Genomic DNA, 20,279 nt, shown 5'->3' on the forward strand with positions numbered 1-20,279 from the left:
GAGACGGAAGACTAAAATCAGCAGTAGCCCTCACACACTCATTATCAAATACCCTACTTGCTTGTTAATCACCACCGGCTGCTGTTTGATTAGCATATCACCCATGGGTCCACTCAGCGGTCACTGGGCAGTGTTATGGAGGGCAGAGGGCGATGATAAGATGGAGAGGATTAAGTGAGAGCGATGTAATAAGTCCCTATCCTCCTCAGTGTGAATTTAAGAGGAAATGTTGCAGCCCAGAGAGCTAGTCCTGTAATTTCCTGTAATCAGATTGGACTGTGTTGAATGAGAGTCATACCAAAAAAAGGAGAGAGGCTGAAAGATAGAAATATAGGAATATAATATCGATAGGGCTGTAAATGACAGCTTATGTTTGAGGCAAGAGATGAAAAGTGTGTTAATGTTTGTGTTTCAATGAGCCTTGTCTCATCCCAAAGTTAGTTGAAATGAGCTCACAGTCACAAAATGCAAATAAGGGACACAACTGGAAAGAAGTGTTGATGTGGCGAATGGGGTTTTTTGCCTTTAGAGAAATTGGTAATTGGGCTTAAACTAACTAAATACTGTTACATACTGTATATTGCATTTTGAGTTGATAGTCAAATCAAAAACAAACAATAAACGCAAACAGCATCAACAGATAACTAAAACAAGAGCAGAATAGAAAACTCTTACCAAAATAAGTTGGAAAAGGTAGGTCTCTAATATAAAAAGAAGTTTCAATTACAGTCGTGCTCATTTGACAGCACTTATTTCAGAAAATATCATGGGATAACGTGTGTGCATACCATGTTTGCGTTTGTCTATATGTGTGTGTGTGTGTGTGTGTGTGTGTGTGTGTGTGTGTGTGTGTGTATGTATACCTCGTGCTATCCTGAGTACCCTCATAATCCTGATGATGGTGGGATTGATGGGAAGGGAGGCGTTGATCTCAATCTCCTCCAAGGTGATGCCCATTACTGACAGCAGCACAATGGCCAGGTCCAACTGGTTCCACCTACACACACACACACACACACACGCTTTTTACAAAATGGATATTCAGCACTGGTTATTGTTTATCTCTTCGCTTTGCTTGTTGTTTTCAGCTGGTACCCAAACTTACCCGGAACTTTCTGAAGGAAGGATACATGGAAAAGACAGGTCCCAGGGCAAGTAACACACGCACATGCACACACGCACACACACACATTTTTTCAATCTACCATAAACTGTAGAATTGTTATGTTAAGATGAGCCCTGAACAGGAGAATGAGCATGGATATGGAGTCTTAGCTCTGCATGTGGCTCATGACTTCATGGCTGCATACATCAGGGCCTGTGTTATGTTAATCTTCCAATGAATATTAATGTTCTACTAAAACTTTGTCTTTGTCCATAATTTGAATGATTCTCCCACGACTGACTTGGCAGAATAATTAGTAACAGCTCACCATTACCTGAAGGCCTGCTCCTGTCATGAATATTCATGTTAATACTAGAAGAACACTTCAATACTATGCAAACCCTGCAGCCTCTGAAACATCACTTCCTGTGTTTGTTATTTTGTGTCTTGTCATTTCAGTGCTAAACAACAAGCTGGATGTTTAAATGTTTGAATGAGATCTTGGCTGCTGCCACTAAGGGCTCCTGCACACTGGCTGCGTGGAGTGAGCGTGTCAGCTGCGTGGCGTGTCCGGTTTTATTTCGGCTCCCATGTTAACAGGTTAGAGCTTGCACACTGCCTGCGTGACACGCACGTCTCAGAAAACGCTTGCATGCTAGAAATAGGACCGACGCCTATTCTTTATGCGACACGCAAGCGTGTTGGAAGCATTTCCAGGCAAAATAAAATAAGATGTTTATATGTCTTTGCTGTAATCAAATCAGTATATATTTATGTTTAACATGAAGTATACATACATGTGTACAGACAAGGCTAGTAGCAGCAGTGTCAGACACGTTTCTGTTATGCAAAGACATAGTAAACGCCAGGCAGCCGCCACGCAACAGAAACGCCACGCTCACGCCACGCAGCCAGTGTGCAGGAGACCTAAGGCTGACAATACATGACATGATGAATGATCCACAGCCTATTCAAGAACACCAAACATTGTCTCTGCTCCACTGTTGCTAGCTAAAAATAAGTTTGTCAAGAGTTTGATATACTAAGCAAGGCAAAAGATACCACCAGGGCTACAAAATGTTCAATTTAGCAGAAGTCAATAGGCACAGCTGCAGTTAAGTTAGTTTAAATGTTCTAATCAACATCAGACAAGGCAATAACTGTAAACGTAGTGATCAATAATACATTTGTTTCTGTGGTATATTAGAGTTTGACCATTGCAAATCTTTGGTGCAGTCCTTCAGAAAATACGCTCCAATGCTACAGTATCTGACATTTGAACTCAACAACAAACTACAAATCTAAGTCATACTGAGGTGTAACCTCTTGGTTAGTAAGGACAGTAGTCTAAAAAAAGCAGTTATTCTTCCTTAAATACACATTTGCCAAATCCAGGTCACTTTATTGCAAAATTGCTGCCTGGGGTATGTTCCTCCACAGTTAATGTGTCTTAGATACTATCTAAGTTCCAGAGCTGCAGAGCTGGCACACACCAGGCACAGAGGGTATAAACACACACAAAACGGGTTCGCCTAATAAAGCCAGGGCTTTCCAAAAACAAATACAAGAGTGTGATGGCACAAAAAGACAAAGGGACAGAGAGAGAAAGACAGGAATTTGACAGACGGAATAATACAACTAAAAAGGTTTCTGTCTACATAAAGAGCAAGAAACGAAGAGGCAGACACAGTGAGACTGTCAAAGTGCATTAAACTAGCTGGGAAGAAACACATTTGCAAAGAAGGGGGAGGGGGAACCAAAAGCAATTTCCTCCAACACACCCACAATTCTAAAACTGGAAGCTGCAATAATAAAATCTACATAGTAGAGTAGCTAAAATAATATTCGCCAACACCATCACAGCTGCTCCGCAAGCCTGTGCACATGGCAGCGAGATAAACCCCCCGCTGTATTGTTTAGGTGGAGATACTGAAATATATTCACATTTAAAAATATTTTTTTTTAAAAACAACTCCACCTGCACAGTCTTAGAACCATTTATTCAGTCTGAATCACAGTAAAAAGAGAGTTTGTAAGAGTTTTTTTTTTTTTAACTAATAGTCCAACATGTAATTCTGTGAGCAGCATCATCACCACGTGTTTAAGCAAAGCATGCAGAGAGGACATTAAATATTTGGTTGGTTTGGTAACTGCACTGCTGCAGAACAAAAGGCCCTGCAGCGGATTGTGAGGACGGCTGAAAAGATCACTGGGGCCTCTCTTCTCTCCCTCTCTGACATCTACAACACCCACTGTCTGCGCAACGCCATAAGCATTGTTAAGGACACAACACACCCGTCCCATGCACTCTTCTCCTTACTGCCATCAGGTAGAAGGTACCGCAGTATAACTGCCCGCACCTCCAGAATGGGGAAGACCTTCTTCCCTCAAGCAGTCAGACTGTTGAACAACAAAACATGATGCAAATTTTTCACACTGAACTGATATGCACTCCTCTATATATTCTACCTTCACCTCATTTATAACAATCAGTGCTCTGTTACAAGTCTACTTACTGTATGCCCTGTCTTTTGTTGTCTGTTGTCTGTCCTGTCCCTTTTTGTCTTAAATGCTCCACTTTAAGTAGTAATTGCACTTTATGTATAGTCTATAATGTGTGTGCACTAAATGTAGCCTGTCTCGAATGTCGTTTTTATATAATGTCGTTTTCTATATATTTTAAATGTGAAACACCACTTGATCCATGGTGAAACGTTGTTCCGTTTCACTATATACAGTGTATATGGTTGAAATGACAATAAAACCCACTTGACTTTACTTGACTATTTGTCAAAATGTTGATTTAATCATTACTTAAGTTGTACTTTAAAAATGTTTGGTATTATCAGAGAGCCAAATGCTTTCATAATCACATTTATTTCACCATCCGTCCATCAACCATCCGTCCATTTGTCCATCCATCCATACATCCAGACATCCACCCACTAGAGCTGGGCAATATATCGATATTATATTGATATCGTGATATGAGACTAGATATCGTCAAAGATTTTGGATATCGTAATATCGTAACATAAGTGTTGCCTTTTTTCTGGTTTTAAAGGCTGCATTACAGTAAAGTTATGTTATTTTCTTACCAGACTGTTGTAACTGTTATATTATTATCCTTTACCTACTTCGTCATTATATCCACATTACTGATGATTATTTATAAAAAATCTCATTGTGTAAATATTTTGTGAAAGCACCAGTAGTCAACACTACAATATCGTTGCGGTATCGATATCGAGGTATTTGGTCAAAAATATTGTGATATTTGATTTTCTCGATACCCAGCCTTACCACCCACCCATTCTGTCTCCTAATAATTATGCAATAATAATTATATATAATTCGCAAAAGCAAATACCTTTTGAATGGATTCATTTTTCTATTATCATAATGAGGAAATGTCAACTGACTTATCTGGCAAGTCACAAAATGTTCACGGCCATGTATTTGCATTTGTTTTCCTACATTATCCACTCACAGATGTGAATGCCTAAACATAACAAGTCAACAGGGACTTAAAGCACGATTCAGGACCTGTTTACTTTATTAACCAAAGCCATGATCTTCCCAAATATCTAAGTGTTTTGCGGCATAACATGTACAGACAAAGGATGCAAACCCTGGTCTCCAGTAACACAGTCCTGTGCATTGTACCTTGACCACCCACCTGGCCACTTCCCTACATCTTGCATAAACGAACCGCCATCTCAACTGTAAATAAAACTTTGTCTGTAAACATAATCAGACGGCAGTTATGTTTCTCAAGAGAGTGTTAACAACAAAAATGATTAGAATAGAAACATAATTCCTAGGCAACAGGGTTGAAGGAGCAGTTCTTCCTTCTTTAGGGACACTGAAGGACTCATCTGTTTGTTTCTGTCAATTCTCATGGCTCATGACCATATAGTAAGTGAGAGTTGGAACATGGATCAAAAGCAAGAGCTTTAATGTCTGCAGAATCTTTCAGCACCAAACCAATTCCAAAGATCACTCATGTCACATACAGGATTTCTGGGTATTGACGCGACCCCTCGCTGCTATTTGGAACTGCCAATCTGTGAAGTTGAGAGGCAATAGGCTCCAAATGTTCTTCATCTGTAAGATATTTAAGAACGTGGTATATACTTCAAATCAACGGGTTCAACTGTGCAGGGATTGCCCATGGTCTTGGTGTACACACAGTAAATACTAACATATAAGCAACTTCATATACCAACACAAATCTATACAGTCTCCATACAGCTGGGAGTGTCCCCTTTGTACCTGTCCTTGAAGAAGCGTCGAAAGCCAAAGGCCACCAGCTTCAGAGAGGCCTCAATCACAAACGTGGAGGTGAAGAAGTAGTTGCAGTACTTCAGTGTAGTCTCCAGAGACTGGGATAGAGAGAAACAAGGGTTTAAAGAGGCACAGAGGTTAGGGATAAAAAACAAACACCAAGAAGTATAGACAGTTAATTTGTTCCGACTCCATATCTGATCTTAAAGTGCTCATATTATGCTTTTTGGTTTTTTACCTTTCCTTTATTGTGTTATATATCTTTTTTTTTGTGCATAAGTGAAAATCTCTAAAGTCCACCCCAAAGGGACTTACCATCTCCAACAGAAAACACTATTCATAAACTGCTCCAAACAGCTCTATTGTAGTCCAGCCTTTACTTCTGTGACAAACGCGTGCCATTTTGCGTCACCTTGTAACATACGGTATAATTCTCGCCTAGTTGCTAGTGTGGCACGCCCTCAAACCAAGCTAGTTAGAACGGAGGCCCAAAGAGTTCAGATAGTTGTATTGCCATGTCCAGAAGACATGACTTTAAAACATTACGTATGAAAGACGTATTTATGTTATTTGTTAACATTGTGGATCACACTAGAGTGCTTGTCAGGGCCCGCCCTACTCTGCTTCTGATTGGCTAGTAGTCCTTACCTAGGTACTGCGCATGTGCGACTCCCAACAAAGATGGAATAGAAGTGAGATGCCTAACTCTGTAGCTAAAACAGAGAGCTCAACACACAGGGTGAAAAGAGGAGCTGCAGCAATGTGCAGTACAACAAAAAGATGTTTTTTGAAAATTAAACCATGTAAACCTATTCTGATATAACCTCTAAATACAATTATGAATATATAGAAGAGAGGAAGGGAGAAGCGACAGATAATCTGTTCTGTCAGTGTAAGCAAAGTATCTTGCCAATGAATCTCTTTTAATAGATAAGAGCTCAATTGAGACAGACAACTAAATTATGTTAGACTCTGGGGAGGAACAGAGAAAACAAATGTTCTACCGCACTGATATTAATGACTCACGCAGAAAATGATGCTTGTAATGTTTAATGGACATAATTAAACCTTGTTATCACAACTGCGACAGCCAAATTAAGGAAGAACAAAAATATATGTTTATATCATACAGCAGCATCATAGAAATTATTGCAATGGTGTCCAGTATTGGAGGAAGTATTCAGATCCTTTACTTAAGTAAAAATACTAATACCATACTATAAACAAATACTCCGTTACAAGTAAAAGTTATGCATTGAAAATGTTACTTAAGTAAAAGTATGTATGTATAATCAGTAAAATTAAAGAAAGTATTAAAAACTAAAAGTACTCAATGCTGAAAATGTGACTGTTATGCTAATATATATTATATAAGTAGGTCATTATTACTCATGCATTGATGTAAAAGCATGATTTTACTGTTGTAATTGTAGTTAGAGGTATAAAGTGGCATAAGGAAGAAACACTGAAGTAAAGTACAAGTACCTCACATTTGTACTCAAGTACAGTACTTATGTGTATTTGGTATCCATTCATATCATTATTCCATCCATTATTCATCCATAGACTCTGATCATTTTTAGAGAGTCAGATCTTTTAAACACATTTGTAATCAGTGTATCCATCAAGTGTTTCCACGTCGTCTGCTGATGTTCTGATGTTGTAAAGTCCCATTCACGCTAGGTTCGAGCTAGTTTGACATGGTGTGAAATAAGCTTTTTCGTTTTCATGCCGAGAGTGTGAAACAAAGCTAATAAGCATACATTCCAAAAACCTTTCCTTTAACTTAGGCCACCTTACTTTAGCAAAACAAGGTAGACTGCAACTGTAGAATGTGAAAAAGTGTATAAAGTATATTGTGTTATAGATTTGTAATAATCAAGTGGGGAAAACATTAAAATCAGGAGAAGTGTATGTTAAAAAGTGTTTTCCTGCCAGATTACTGCAGGTGTTGAGGTGTTCTGCTAAGAAGACTTCTTTCAAGGCAGAGCTGCTTTGGAGACAAAAATAGAGCCCAGGTTTATGAACATACTTCTGAACAGCCATGTTAAGCTGAAAGCAAAAGTGCCAACCTTTAGAATAGCGTTTTATCTTACTCTACTGTTTTCCCTGGGTCCAGTTTCATGTAGCTATACAACCTGTAGGTCTTTGAATTTGTAGCCTTGCCCGAGTAGGCGGTAGCTTTAGACGTCATAGGGAGCTAAGATAGCTGTTGACTTGGAGTGAGAGTCAGTGTTGGTAAAATATGGCATAAACAGGCTAAACAGGTAAAGCTAACTGGAAAAAATTAGCTGTGTAGGTTGTCTGTGTGCAGCCAGACACATAAGCTGATAATATGCTATATCTTCAGTACAAGCATGTTAGTTAAGATCAGTAAAGTTTCATTATAATCTTAAAAATATAGAATTGTTCTCCTACAATTGACATGGATATCAAGAAATTGTTCTCCACTTAATCTACCTTTCTGATTCACCAAATTGTATCTGGTGGAACAGCTCTGGTAAGATGTGGGCTCATGCAAAGCCTATGATACTACATTTTCAAGAGAATGTCCGTTTCATTCAAGCCATTGCCAAATGAGTTGATCCAAATTAAGACTGTCAGCTCCACACAACTCTCTCTGTATTTCTCAGAATGGCTATGTTTAGAAAATGGTGTCATCCAGCGACATTTGCGGGCATAAAATCGAGTCCATCATGTGTTTTTAATCCTCTGTGTCCTCCTTGGTTACAAGCAACTGCGTGGAGGAGGGGTGGGGGCGGTGCGCGATCACGGAAGGCTTGTATCATGTGGACGCGCCGACAGTTTTGTTGTCCTTACAATTCCTCACGGGGACGACAGAAACTACGCACTATATTTTTAAGTTTAACTGAAACTGATTTAGTTCGCCCCCAAAAGCATCTCTGCCTCTGAGAAACATTTTACATAACTAATACCCCAATCTGTCAGATTGTTTGTATTCCAGCACGTAGATAAATGTTTTGGTTGTTGGAGGTTTTTGCTGCTGATTCAGAGCAGTAGGTTGGCAGCCTGACTCTGGGAGTGCCCAGTTTAAAAATATAAATAAATACAAACTACCCAGATGGTGCACAACTACCCACTCAGACGCCCATAAACAAGTCTGCTATGCTACGTCTCCATCCCCATAGGATAGTATGGTCACCTGCGGCTGGCTGTAGTGCTCCAGAGACATGGTGATGACATTGATACAGATAATAAAGGTGATGGCCAGGTCCAGGTAGTGGCTGGTACACAGATTGTGGATAGCTAGCCGGATTCTGCCGTATGACGCATAGTAGGGTAGCTTCTGGGCCTCTGGAGAGCGAAAAGAAATTCAAGGGAAAGGGAAAGTGGGAAAACAAGGCAAGGAGGGATTTGGATCAGTAAGAAGGCAGGGGAGATATCAATTGAAGGGATAAACAGATGGAAAAATGGAATTTGGATGTGTAGGGGAAAGGAGTAGGAGGAGATGAATGGAGAAATGAGGAATAGTGTAGGGAAAAGGAATCTAGGAGTGATGAAATGAAAGAGCAAAGTTAAATAAGATGTAAAAAGAAGGGGAGAAACAGATATTTGGTTTAAAGGAGAAGTGTTGGGAGAAAGCAACGCAAGGTGCAAACATAATGATTTATTTATGCCAAAGGGGGAAAAAAAACAAAATAATGATTAATTCATAGGCATGTCATTGAAGATGTGTAATACAAAATATTCAATTTGAAGTATTGGACATGTGGCACATGCACAATAAAGAGGACAGTCTTTCTAAAGCTTCCAGTCAGGTTTTACTTAACTATTTATCATTACTGTAGATATTAACTAATTGTGTGGACTACAATGTATATTAAAGTGGTAAACAAACATTTATGAGAGAAGAAATATGTACATTTTATTAATATGTGGATCTTAATCTATTCCTGTCTTCCTCTTCTCCACTTTTTCAAATTGATTTATTGATCCCATCTATTTATCTTTTCCAAAAGGACTCCCACTCCCTCCGCTCAGACCTGTCCATCTGTCCTCCTCCCTCCCATCCATCCTTATTTCCATTTCTTTCAATCCATCTTCCTTTTCACCTTCTCTTTCTTTCCTGCTCTCCCAAAGTTGCATTTGTGTTCATATCACCCCATTTCTACCAAATCCTCCTCTACATGTTTTTTCCATCTCTTCTTCCTGTGATTCAAAGCCTCTACTCCTCCCTAGATTTATTTATTCATTCATTTCACCTTTATTTTCCCAGGCAAGTCATTAAGAACAGGTTCTTTTTTACGATGACGGCCTGACATGTGGCAAAGCCACTAAGGGAAAGGTAAGGAGGGCTAGAATATAAAATAAATTAGAAATACATTACAGACAGCAGTGAAAGCGCATACAGAGAGGAAAACACACGCATATGGGTGAGTAAAAGAGGGAGAAACCGTACAAATATTTAACTGGAAAATGATGAAGTGGAATGGAACTGCATATGTCGGTGACCAAGGATGATATGGCGGTTTTGAAGGATGAAATGGAAATGAGTTTGACCAGTTTGAGAATCTATCATTTCTCCACCTCATTCTATCCAAAGACCATTCTTATGTATCCCTGTCCCTCCCTTCTGCTTTATTTCCCATGCTTCCCTGGGACCTTACTTCTCCTCTTCTTCTCCATGCGACGCTGGCGTTTCTCCTCCCGCCGCTTGGCCTCCTCCACCTCCTGGTGCTGGCGACACTTGTGGAAGTTCTCCACCACAACGCCCACAAACATGTTGAGGACGAAGAAACTGACGATCAAGAGGAAGGAGATGAAGTAGAGCAGCATCCACGGATTGTTGTTGATCGACGGCTGGGGGGGAAGGGGAGTGAGAGAGAGTTGGGAGTATCAGTTTATCATCTGAAAAACACTGGATAAGTTTATCATTGTTAGAAGTGAAATAAGCAGCGACTGAGGGGAATTCATCTATTTTGTCCAGTCTTGAGGACGATTTGAAGTACTACTATAAGCCTCTCAACGTCTTCTAATCAACAAAACCACTCCACAGCCAGTTCAGTCCAAAACTCCTGCAGCTGTCACTGGTAAAATAAAAAAAAAAAAAAGGTAAAAACAAAAAATGGATGACAACGGAACGGAACAAAAGACAGGAAAAGGACAAAATGTGAAGAACAGATCGGGATGATTGGGTATGTAGGCAGTCATCACAGGGAGTCATTACAACACAAAAAACAGGTTCAGGTGCAATAAACCGGAGATCTGCGTCAGATTTTCAATTTGGAGGAGCGTTGGTTGTTGAAAGCGCAGGGTAGAGTGCAAATAGGATTAGTCATTCAGAGCCATGTTGGACTGCAGTTAGGTTTCTCCCTGAGGCAGGGAAACTGAATCATCCAGAAAAATGCCCTTTCTTTAATAGAATCCTTAATAGATTTTCAAATAAAACCAATTCTTAAGAGAATCTGTTCACTTTGAAGCCACTTCAGAAGACTAATTTGCATCATGTCATCAGACTTTGACGTCATGTGTGTGAATGTGTGCATGGTTTGTGCGAAATTTATCTTTGTGGGTTGGCCTAGGCTTCTTCCCTTCTTTTGTTCTTTTTGGCCAGACCTCCATACTCCCATAGTTCCGGTTAAATCACTGGTAGTTAATTTTTTGTGAATAAAATGAATTTACTTTAACTAATCCACTGGTTTGGTGTCCTTTGACATGTTGACGGTCACAGTTAGGTTGACTTTGTTTGTTGTGGCCGTAACAAGTTGTGTCAAGAAGAGAGAGAAGTTCAAACCCTGGCTCTGTACAGCTGGTGAATCAAGGCGAAAAGTGGATGTGAATGTCGGATTGCCGGTCTCGAATATCTACAGAACTTGTCGGACACAGCCCCTCCTAATCCGAAATAGGTAACGTGTAGGGGCAGGGGGGTTTACGAAGCTATTAAACCGACAAGTAGTTCTGACGGAGTACACTGGAAGCTTAAAGGGAATGACATGTAGCAAAGGAATCTTAGACTACTAGGCTATCCTGCTTTAGCTCAACTTTAAGAATAAGATGAAGCCTGGACAAACCGGATGGAAATAAGCGGTGGAAAATGGAAGAACAAAACAGTATTTTTGTGTTACTGTGTGTTATACAATAATGTAATTACATATGTTTGTATCAGTGTTGTATATGCCTGCACTAAGTGTCTGTTATTACCTGCTGGTCTATCCCCACTGCATCCAGTCCATGGTACATGATGTTGACCCAGCCGTCTTTAGAGGCCAGCACAAACAGGGACATTAGAGCCTGGAGGACAGACAGAAAGACACACACACACACACACACACACACACACACACACACACACACACACACACACACACACACACACACACACACACACACACAAAAGAGCTTTACTTCCTTCTAAACTGGATAGTGCTTATCATAAGTGTGATAAAGTGTCATAAAAAATATGACTAGTAAAAGTTTGAAAATTCACAGTTCACTGTATGCCGAAAACTACTGAAAATTGTGTAGCGGAGCATTTATCTACAGTATTACTTTTACTTTGTTTGCTTGTTTATTCATTAATTTAGCAAAGCAGTTCTTTTGTATTTCTACCAAACAAGTTTATGAATTTCAAACCGTCCCTTATACCACTGACTGTTTAGAACAGAAAACATGTTTGATTGCTATTATGATGATAATAATCAATAATATATCTATATTTAAAGAGATAATTATATCAGTTATAACATTTTCAGTTGTTTGTTAGTGTGTTTGTTAGCTATAGTAGGACTCAATTCAACACTGCCTTTTCCAATGCAAGGAAAATAACATTTTCATTATATATTTACATAAAGAGAAAACTATAGATTTAGAAGCATATTCTGCGTATATGTGTAGTGTACTATGTATTGTAGTTATTCTTCTTGTATATTATAGGAGTAATTCTGTCCTATAGTTTGCTTATTATTATTTTCATTTTTTAGGAATATGTGCAATGGTGCACATATTGTGTTTACATTAATATATTCAAAACGATCCAGACAGGTTGTCAGGGATGCATTTTCTTCTCTCTTGTACCTGTCCAAGGTTGTCAAAGTTGTATTTGTGGTGAACCCATCGATAGTTGGCAGCCAGACAGTCGGATTTGTTAGTGATGTTCTTCACATTGAAACCCACGCAGTAGAAGAACTTCCCTTTGAAGAGCTGTGAAGAAAGACACACACGGAGAAGGAAATGAGAGTCAGAGCTGCACAAAGATACATTTCGATGAAGTCATGACAACACTTGTGTGCACCCATTTCTTCTCAGCTTCTGAAGTAATGCCATAATTAGCGTCTGTAACTAGTGTGCGCGTGAAGCCTAAGTGAAGACTCCAGAAGCACTTGATATCAACAGTGTGATTTTCCTCCTGAGAGAAGATGTTTTTAATTATCAATCTTATCAAACACATCAAAGAAGAGATTGAGTACACTAATGCATAACAGCAGATGCAGAAAGAATAATAAATAAATAAAATATGTGTGGAATAACAGGGTGGGATTGACAACTAGATGAAAGATGAAATGCAGGGCTGCACTAATGAAATAAAAAAGTCAGCTGTACGTTTACAAGACTTATGAACTTGCCTGTAAATAGGATTAAGAATAAAGAATTACTTACTTACTAATAATATAGCCTGTTGTGCTTTACTACACATATCAGCTATTTCTGACCGTACAGTGAAGGCGACGTATTCATGTAGAAGGGAGATTTAAATTGATTGTATTTTGCTTTGTTTTTGAGTAAAGCCAATATGATCTATTCAGGGTGCGATTAGTGAAAAAAGCAGAGGGGGGTTTTGCACAACAAAACAAAACATGCAAGAATTAAATCCCACTTTCAATACCATGGATATAGTGCCAGCCATGCCAAAACACTTATTTATGAACTTCAATATTCGATGGAAAATAATCTCAAAATGAAATCGCACAACGTGGTTGCTCTTTCAAGCCGGGGAGCGGAGTTCACTTTGCGGGCAAAAACTAAATACTTTCACCCAGGAAACGCTTATTAGTTACTTCAGGAGTGCTTTAACCACGATCTTTTTCCTAACTTTAACTAGTTGTTTTGGTGCCTAAACTTAACTGTCATGGTCGCATGACGCTCACTTTTTCTGGCTAAACTCCACTACATGGCCCCTGAAAGGGCCGTCATCTGGCGGTGCCTGTAGCCGGCTCACAGTCACCTGTTGGCGTCTAAACAACTGCCGCTGGAGGCCGACGTCCCAAAGTTCTGTAGCGGCTAAATACAACCAGCAACTGCCGCTCGTAATTTATCGTTCTATGGCACTATGTTTTACGTTACAGCGCTTTACTTAGTTTAAAATACTTCTATGTTAGGTATATAATGGTCTATCCCAATATATAGAGAAAACTCGTACCTGTAAAGGGTTGATAAGGTTGTGGCTCATTATATGATGATATATGTGTGCGGGGATATGTGGAGAGCACAACTTAATCTTCTAAACTCAGCCTGTTCTTTTGTTTTGGCAAGAAAGGTACTCCCACCTGGATCTCTGCATGGTAATGTGTTACCATGATACCTCATCCTGTTGCATTATGCTCTAATTAGCCTTCTTAGCCATGCTGTGAAAACAGGATTTCATTGTGGGTGCAAACAGAGCCACACAGCCTCATATCATGTTCTCCACAGTTCATGTTTAATGATTCATTTCTTGGTTTTAGTTTTTTTGCTATAGATGGAAGTTCAAAGCATAATTTGTAATTTGAGCAGCGGGGTGGATATTTTAGGTCATATTATATATTCTAATAGTTGACCACCTCAGGTCCAATTAAAATATTTGCCGAGAGTTCTCATACAGTGTTAAAAGGCTTGCAAGAAAATATGAATCCATATTTGATGTTTACCTGAACACCAAGAATACCAAAGATGATGAAGAAGGCGCAGCAGATGAGGACAATGTTGCCGATAGGCTTGAGGGACGTGATGAGGGTCTCGACTACCAGCTTCAGCCCGGGAGCTCTGCTGATCACCCTGGAGGAGCGAGGGAGAGACACAGAGAGAGAGAGAGAGAGAGAGAGAGAGAGAGAGAGAGAGAGAGAGAGAGAGAGAGAGAAAACATCACCTACTGGAAAGACACTGCAAAACATCAGAGCAAAATGGATTGTTACTAGCCCTTAGTCTTGACCTTCCTCCACAGCGCTGTGTAGGAGGGTCTGGCTAGTCCACACAGCATTGCGGGATGGGAGAAAAATGTGCTCTGGTTTATTGGCATTTCTTTAAACCAATCACAATCGCCTTGGGCGAACTTGTTTTGATGGAACGTGTACGTTCAAAGGTTGTTTTAGTCGTGCAACAGAAAACTCAGATTGGACAGATAGTCTAGGTAGCTGTCTGGATTTACCCTGCAGAGATCTGAGGAGCAGTTAACCATAGTCCTCATGAATCGACCAGTTTAAAATTCCAACACAAAGAAAGTGAAAGGTAACGGACATCCAGCTGAAATGAAAGACATCGGGCGGAATTTACTACTACTTGCTACTTTAAACTACTTACTACTCTACTTGGCCCTAATTTGACAATACACAGTAGCAGAATACTTGAGCAGCATACATGACCACAGACTCAGACAGACTGTGAGCAGGTACAATCTGAGTAGACAACGTCATTCTGGCTGTGGAAACCGGCCGCCCCAGATAGACCTGGACACCCAGGGAGGACAAGTAGAGACAGAGCAGCACTTTCTACTCTACTGTGACAAATGAATTCAAAGCAGGATTTTTTATTTTTATTTGATGTAGTAGACGCAGTTCTTCCCTTATAATCAATAAATAAAAATACATGATGCAGTATCACATTTTAAGGAAAGCTTAAGGAAAGATGGATCATTCTGTACAAGAGAGCCTATGTAGGGTCCCATGGTGCATTTGTGGCAATGACTTACAGTGCAAACTGAATTCATTCAGACCTAAAATGACCTTAGTTGGATGTAATTTGAGCTTTCTGCACCCCAGATCACCAACTGCTTCCAGCTCAGGGTTTTCCTAACTGCTCTGTCAGGTGCTATCAGGCACTTAATGTTTAACAGACATAACTTAAAGCAGTGGTTCCTAACTTGGGGTTCGAGAACCCTCGAGCGGGGTCACAAGATAAATCCCAGCTGTCATGAAATAATTAATGGGATTCACTCTTTAGGTGAATTGCTCACAACGCATACACATCCTGTATGTGATCTGTGTTTAGGGGTGGCAAGTTTCACATTCCTTTTAGAGCCACAAAGGTGGGGGAAGTCTGGCTTAAAACATATGTAATAAATACTACAATATGAATAAAACAACATTATTAAATTCAAAACGACAGAAACAGATTTTGACCAACATATGTGAATTTGCTCACTACAGAGTACATTGCAGGAAGAACAAATATAAACATTCATTTGTTCCCATTTGTTTGACATTTTGGGAAAAACGCTTATTTGCTTTGTGGTGAAGAGTTAGGTGGGAGGATCGATACCACTCTCAGCCTGTTACATACAGTATGAAGCTACTGCGAGTAGCTGGTTAGCTTAGCACAAAAACTTGAAACAGCTAGCCTGGCTCCGTCTGACGGTAACTAAATCCACCTACCAGAACCTTTTAAACTCACAAATAAACATGTTTTATGTTTTCTGTTTAATCCGTACAAAAAGCCAAGATGTAAAAAATGATGATGATTTTATGGGGGGGGTTGTGCTGGGACCAGTAACTGGACTCTCAACTGGTTGCTTGGCAAATGTTCTGAGAGCAGGTGCTGTTAGCCAGATTTTAATACTTTTGAACAGAGTCAGGTTTGCCACGGTTTCCAGTCATTATGCTAAGCTAAGCTAACGTTGACAGACAGATACAGTATGAGAGTGGGCTATCTAACTCTCTACTATTCCTTTAAAACATCAATCCCAACTTATCATGCCGAAACATAAAACTTGACAGTTTTTCCTTCTAACTAACCTGAGGGGGCGTAGCGTCCTGAGCAACCGGAGAACACGGAGAACGCCCAGGATCTTAGCCCCACCAGCCATCGACACCACAATGTCAATCAGAGACACGAATACCAGGAAACCATCGAGAATGTTCCAGCTGCTCCTCAGATAGGCTTTCTCCCCCAGGTACAGACCCATGGACACCACCTGGGGAGATGAAGGGAGAGAGATGCAGAATCACATACAGGTAATGCAACAGTGGTGAGACGCATGCACATATTCAGAGGAAAGGAGAGGGTCACACAAATGAAAGTAAAAAATACGAGAGGATTATAAGAATCTGAATCTGAATATTTTATTGATCTCCTCAGGAAAATTGTCCAGTTGCAGTGGCTCACAGTCAGATTCACGGTAAACGTAAGAGTACGAAAAGAGCTAGTCAATAGGTGTATAAAGTAACATTAAGTAACATAAAATAAATACAGTGTTGATACACTGTATTTTTTTTTTTTAGCACACACAGAAAATAGAGAGCTAGGGGACCGTGAGGAGATATTCGCTAAATTTGGCAAAACGTATTATACCTTTAAGTAGAAGTTAAGTAAGATTAGGTTTAAAAGTGAGATTGGGTTAAAATATTATTTTGTTAACCCAATGGATTGTATAAATGCTATTGCAGTGCAGTGTCAAGATAATTAGAGGTGTGTGATCAAGGGGAAGCGGTGTTAAATCCAAAATATGAAATACTGTAGCGGAAGAAAGACAAGCAACAGCTCTTAAACCCCAATATGAGAAAATGATAGCGGAGAAATTAAGGAAATAAGTTCAAGAAGGAGAAAGGAAAGGCAATTTAAAGGAAAGTTTACAACGATTTCAGGGAGCAATGGACATCTCCAACACTGGACCTTCTACTAACACATTCACGCTTTGCAGTTGTTGGAATGATGAAGCAACACAAAGAAACTTTGTTTCTTTGTGCGGCTTACCAACTTTTATTTACTTTTAGACATTGCATTTTGCTGATTGTATTGTACCTGAGCGAAATGTCTATGATTAAAACTTAGAAAGGCATTTTCAGTTAAGGCTTACAGTGTTTTGAAACGCCGACTTTGCACTGTACCTTTTCAGCAGTCTGCTCCAAATCCTCTTAAATCAGACATTTCTATACTGTCTGGCCACGCAAAAAGACCAAACCTTGGAAATGTGTGTGCTTTTGTGACTGGAGCTGCAAAAAAATTTCAGTTTAGTCTTAGATTTATAGTCTGTCACTTTCTAGCTACAGCTGGCTGGGAGGTCTCGCTCACTAGGCGAGCACTAATGGGCAATGAGTGGAGAAGGAGAATAAAACGAAAAGGAGGGTAAGGTGGGGGGAGATCAACAATTTGGTGGAAACAGGGAGACAGCTATCAGTGGGAGGAATGAGAGAGGCGGAAGTCAGTGGTGGAGGAGAAAGACAGAAGAGGCTCAAAGAGTAAAGTAGAAAGTTTTGAGATCAAAAAGCGTCGGCAAGGGTGGAGGAAAAGTCGCACGGCAGATGTTTCGACATCATTTGACATCTGCTTGGGTGCTTTCATGGAAAAAAACTTGGTGTAGCTGTCATGTTGAAACAGATTGAGGAAAGATGCAACGGGTTTGTCTGCCCTGTTTGGCAGAAAATGCCACCAGAGAGAAATGTGGAACGGTGGAAAATTCTGGAAAAGGTGGGATAAGAAGTGATGGTGTTTGTGTATCTGTTTGGAAACGCGTCACAAGCATAATGATGGCACACTGCTGCAAAATAAGCCCCTGAGTATCAAATAGGCACCGCCTGTAGGCTTGAAGGGAGGCTCTGAAAACTTTGTGGCATGCTCCATCATGAGCTGTAGTTAGCTTGGATTCAGACAAGTTACAATAGAAGCCAATGGGGACCCAGAGTCGTCATTGGGAACATGTCAAACTATATGAAAACAGCCATTGAGACATCTGAAATCACTCCAGCAACCTAATCCACTTCTCTGCCGTGAATGCTCCATATTCTCAGTATGCTGCCCTCCTCCAAAACATTTCTAATAACGCTACTTCCAGGGGAGTTTTGAAGCTCTTTTAATATTAGTGTATTTAGCTATGGCTACATTTACATTGCTATGTTTTGGTTTGTTGAGTTTTGAGCCAAAAGCAATCTCCATGCACACAAGTGTTTAAGTAGAAAAACTAATCTGCGTTTAAACTAACACGCCCAAACCGCATATCTCATCAACATTCTCTTATACTGGGCATGCGCGTGCGGGGTAAACAGGAGGCAGCATGTATGCTTCGCCCGTTGCTGGTAGTTGCCACGGTAACGTTAGTAGCTTAGTCTCAGGGAACGAGACGTCACGACCGATAAGACCCAATCAGACGGCGAAACATCGGCACCGGCGTTGGTGTTGCGAAAGGTCTTTGTTTGCAGCCGTTGAGACGTCAACACAACCCCGGAGATTCCAAACCAAAACGGGGTCAGAAGTGTTTTAAATATATCTCCGTTATAGGGGCTCTGAAACGCCAGAGCAGTGTGAATGCGAGGTGTAAATGTAGCAAAAGATGTTAGATTTAACCAAAACTTAGCAATGTAAATGTAGCCTATGTTGTGGAGAAACTGAGTGTTTGGAACATATTGACCAAACAAGTGAAAGTGAGAAGTAAATTAGTCTGCACGAGGGGTTTCAGAAGTTTCTATAGAAATGTTGATTTTGATGGCACTTTGCCACGTCAGTGGGTCACCATTAAAGCAAACTACAATGTGTTCAAAGCCACCTTACAAGCCTCACAGGGCAACTGTTTGAAATTGAAAAGATAAGATTTTCTGTAGTGTATTTCTTTAAGGGAACGAACACATTCAGTTTTAATGGCCTTACTATACCTATTCATAATGATCCTCTTTTGAAACTGTGCCAACAATGTGACAGCAGCTCCGATTTGAACTATGGTTTATTAGCAGTAGCTATACTATGCCCCCATCACGCCACATCGTTCAGACAATATTTACGGGTTACAGACAAAGTATTTACGCCAGCCTTCAACTTGTTAATTCCAAGTTAGCGAATTCAAGAATTTCCGACGGTGGTGATACAATAAAGAACTACAGAAGTGTCAATAAACTTTGTCTTTTTGAACTGTGTGACATAAACCCAAGCAATAACCAAATCAGAATAACAGGACATGTTCCTGTTCTTCCTGCTCTGCCAACGCTGCATTAGTTAACTCTTGTAGGCATTCTTATCAGGCATCAGTCAACATGTATTAACTGTCTTCACCTTCTAGAAATGCTTGAGTAAAACTCTGCTACTGTATCTTGTGCTGGCAAACCTCCACAACATATCCCACCTCTGAAAAAACACCATGACTGTCACCACGGTAACGCCACAGCAGCAGATGTGGAAGCATGATAACAAATAGTGCCATGCAATGCAACAGTTGTCAGGGTATCCAAACTCTACATACATAATGTAGAAGCTGAAGGTGTCAGAGGGTGGAAAAAGACAGAAATAGAAAAGGAAAAAAAGGGGGATGAAATGAAGACAAAGTATAATAAAAAACAAAGAGCCAGATAAAGGGAGAAGAAAGAAAAGAGACTTTTATGTATCACAAAACTAACTAAAGTAGTCTGTTTGCATAATTCCACAGTTCTGTTACGGAACAGAATCGTTGCGCCTTGTTTTGACAGTAAATATGTTTGAAAAATCTCACTGTAGGAACATATTTCATCTGTCCACGCTGGTGAGATCTGCACAGCAGCGGGTCACTGTCATATCCTATACAATAGGTCTTTTGTCATGTTTTGACAGGATGGATAACGTGTTATTAATAACAGAGCAGCAGTATTATAACAGCCGGATATACTGAAGCCCCTTCGGGACTGTTGGGATGCCATTGGGCCTCCATTAAACAGATCAAATATCGCCACCATAAAACATGATGCATGGGATATATATAGCAGGTCGATGCCAGCGCTGT

At 40.1% G+C, this 20,279-nt stretch overlaps 1 protein-coding gene across 1 annotated transcript in view; it reads right to left on the reverse strand.

The window, feature by feature from the left end:
• Window positions 1-20,279, reverse strand: part of cacna1ib (calcium voltage-gated channel subunit alpha1 Ib) — a 208,259-nt gene that overhangs the window by 49,843 nt on the left and 138,137 nt on the right. Inside the window, exons 21-28 of the mRNA XM_078270804.1 lie at window positions 16,336-16,514; window positions 14,257-14,383; window positions 12,428-12,553; window positions 11,555-11,644; window positions 10,021-10,213; window positions 8,556-8,707; window positions 5,381-5,490; window positions 864-997 (exon numbers count right to left, since the gene is read on the reverse strand). Of these exons, the coding sequence (XP_078126930.1) occupies window positions 864-997; window positions 5,381-5,490; window positions 8,556-8,707; window positions 10,021-10,213; window positions 11,555-11,644; window positions 12,428-12,553; window positions 14,257-14,383; window positions 16,336-16,514 (1,111 nt within the window). The remainder of the gene's footprint in view (window positions 1-863; window positions 998-5,380; window positions 5,491-8,555; window positions 8,708-10,020; window positions 10,214-11,554; window positions 11,645-12,427; window positions 12,554-14,256; window positions 14,384-16,335; window positions 16,515-20,279) is intronic.

Source organism: Sander vitreus, chromosome 2, assembly GCF_031162955.1.
Source record: "Sander vitreus isolate 19-12246 chromosome 2, sanVit1, whole genome shotgun sequence".
In the NCBI taxonomy this organism is placed as follows: domain Eukaryota; kingdom Metazoa; phylum Chordata; class Actinopteri; order Perciformes; family Percidae; genus Sander; species Sander vitreus.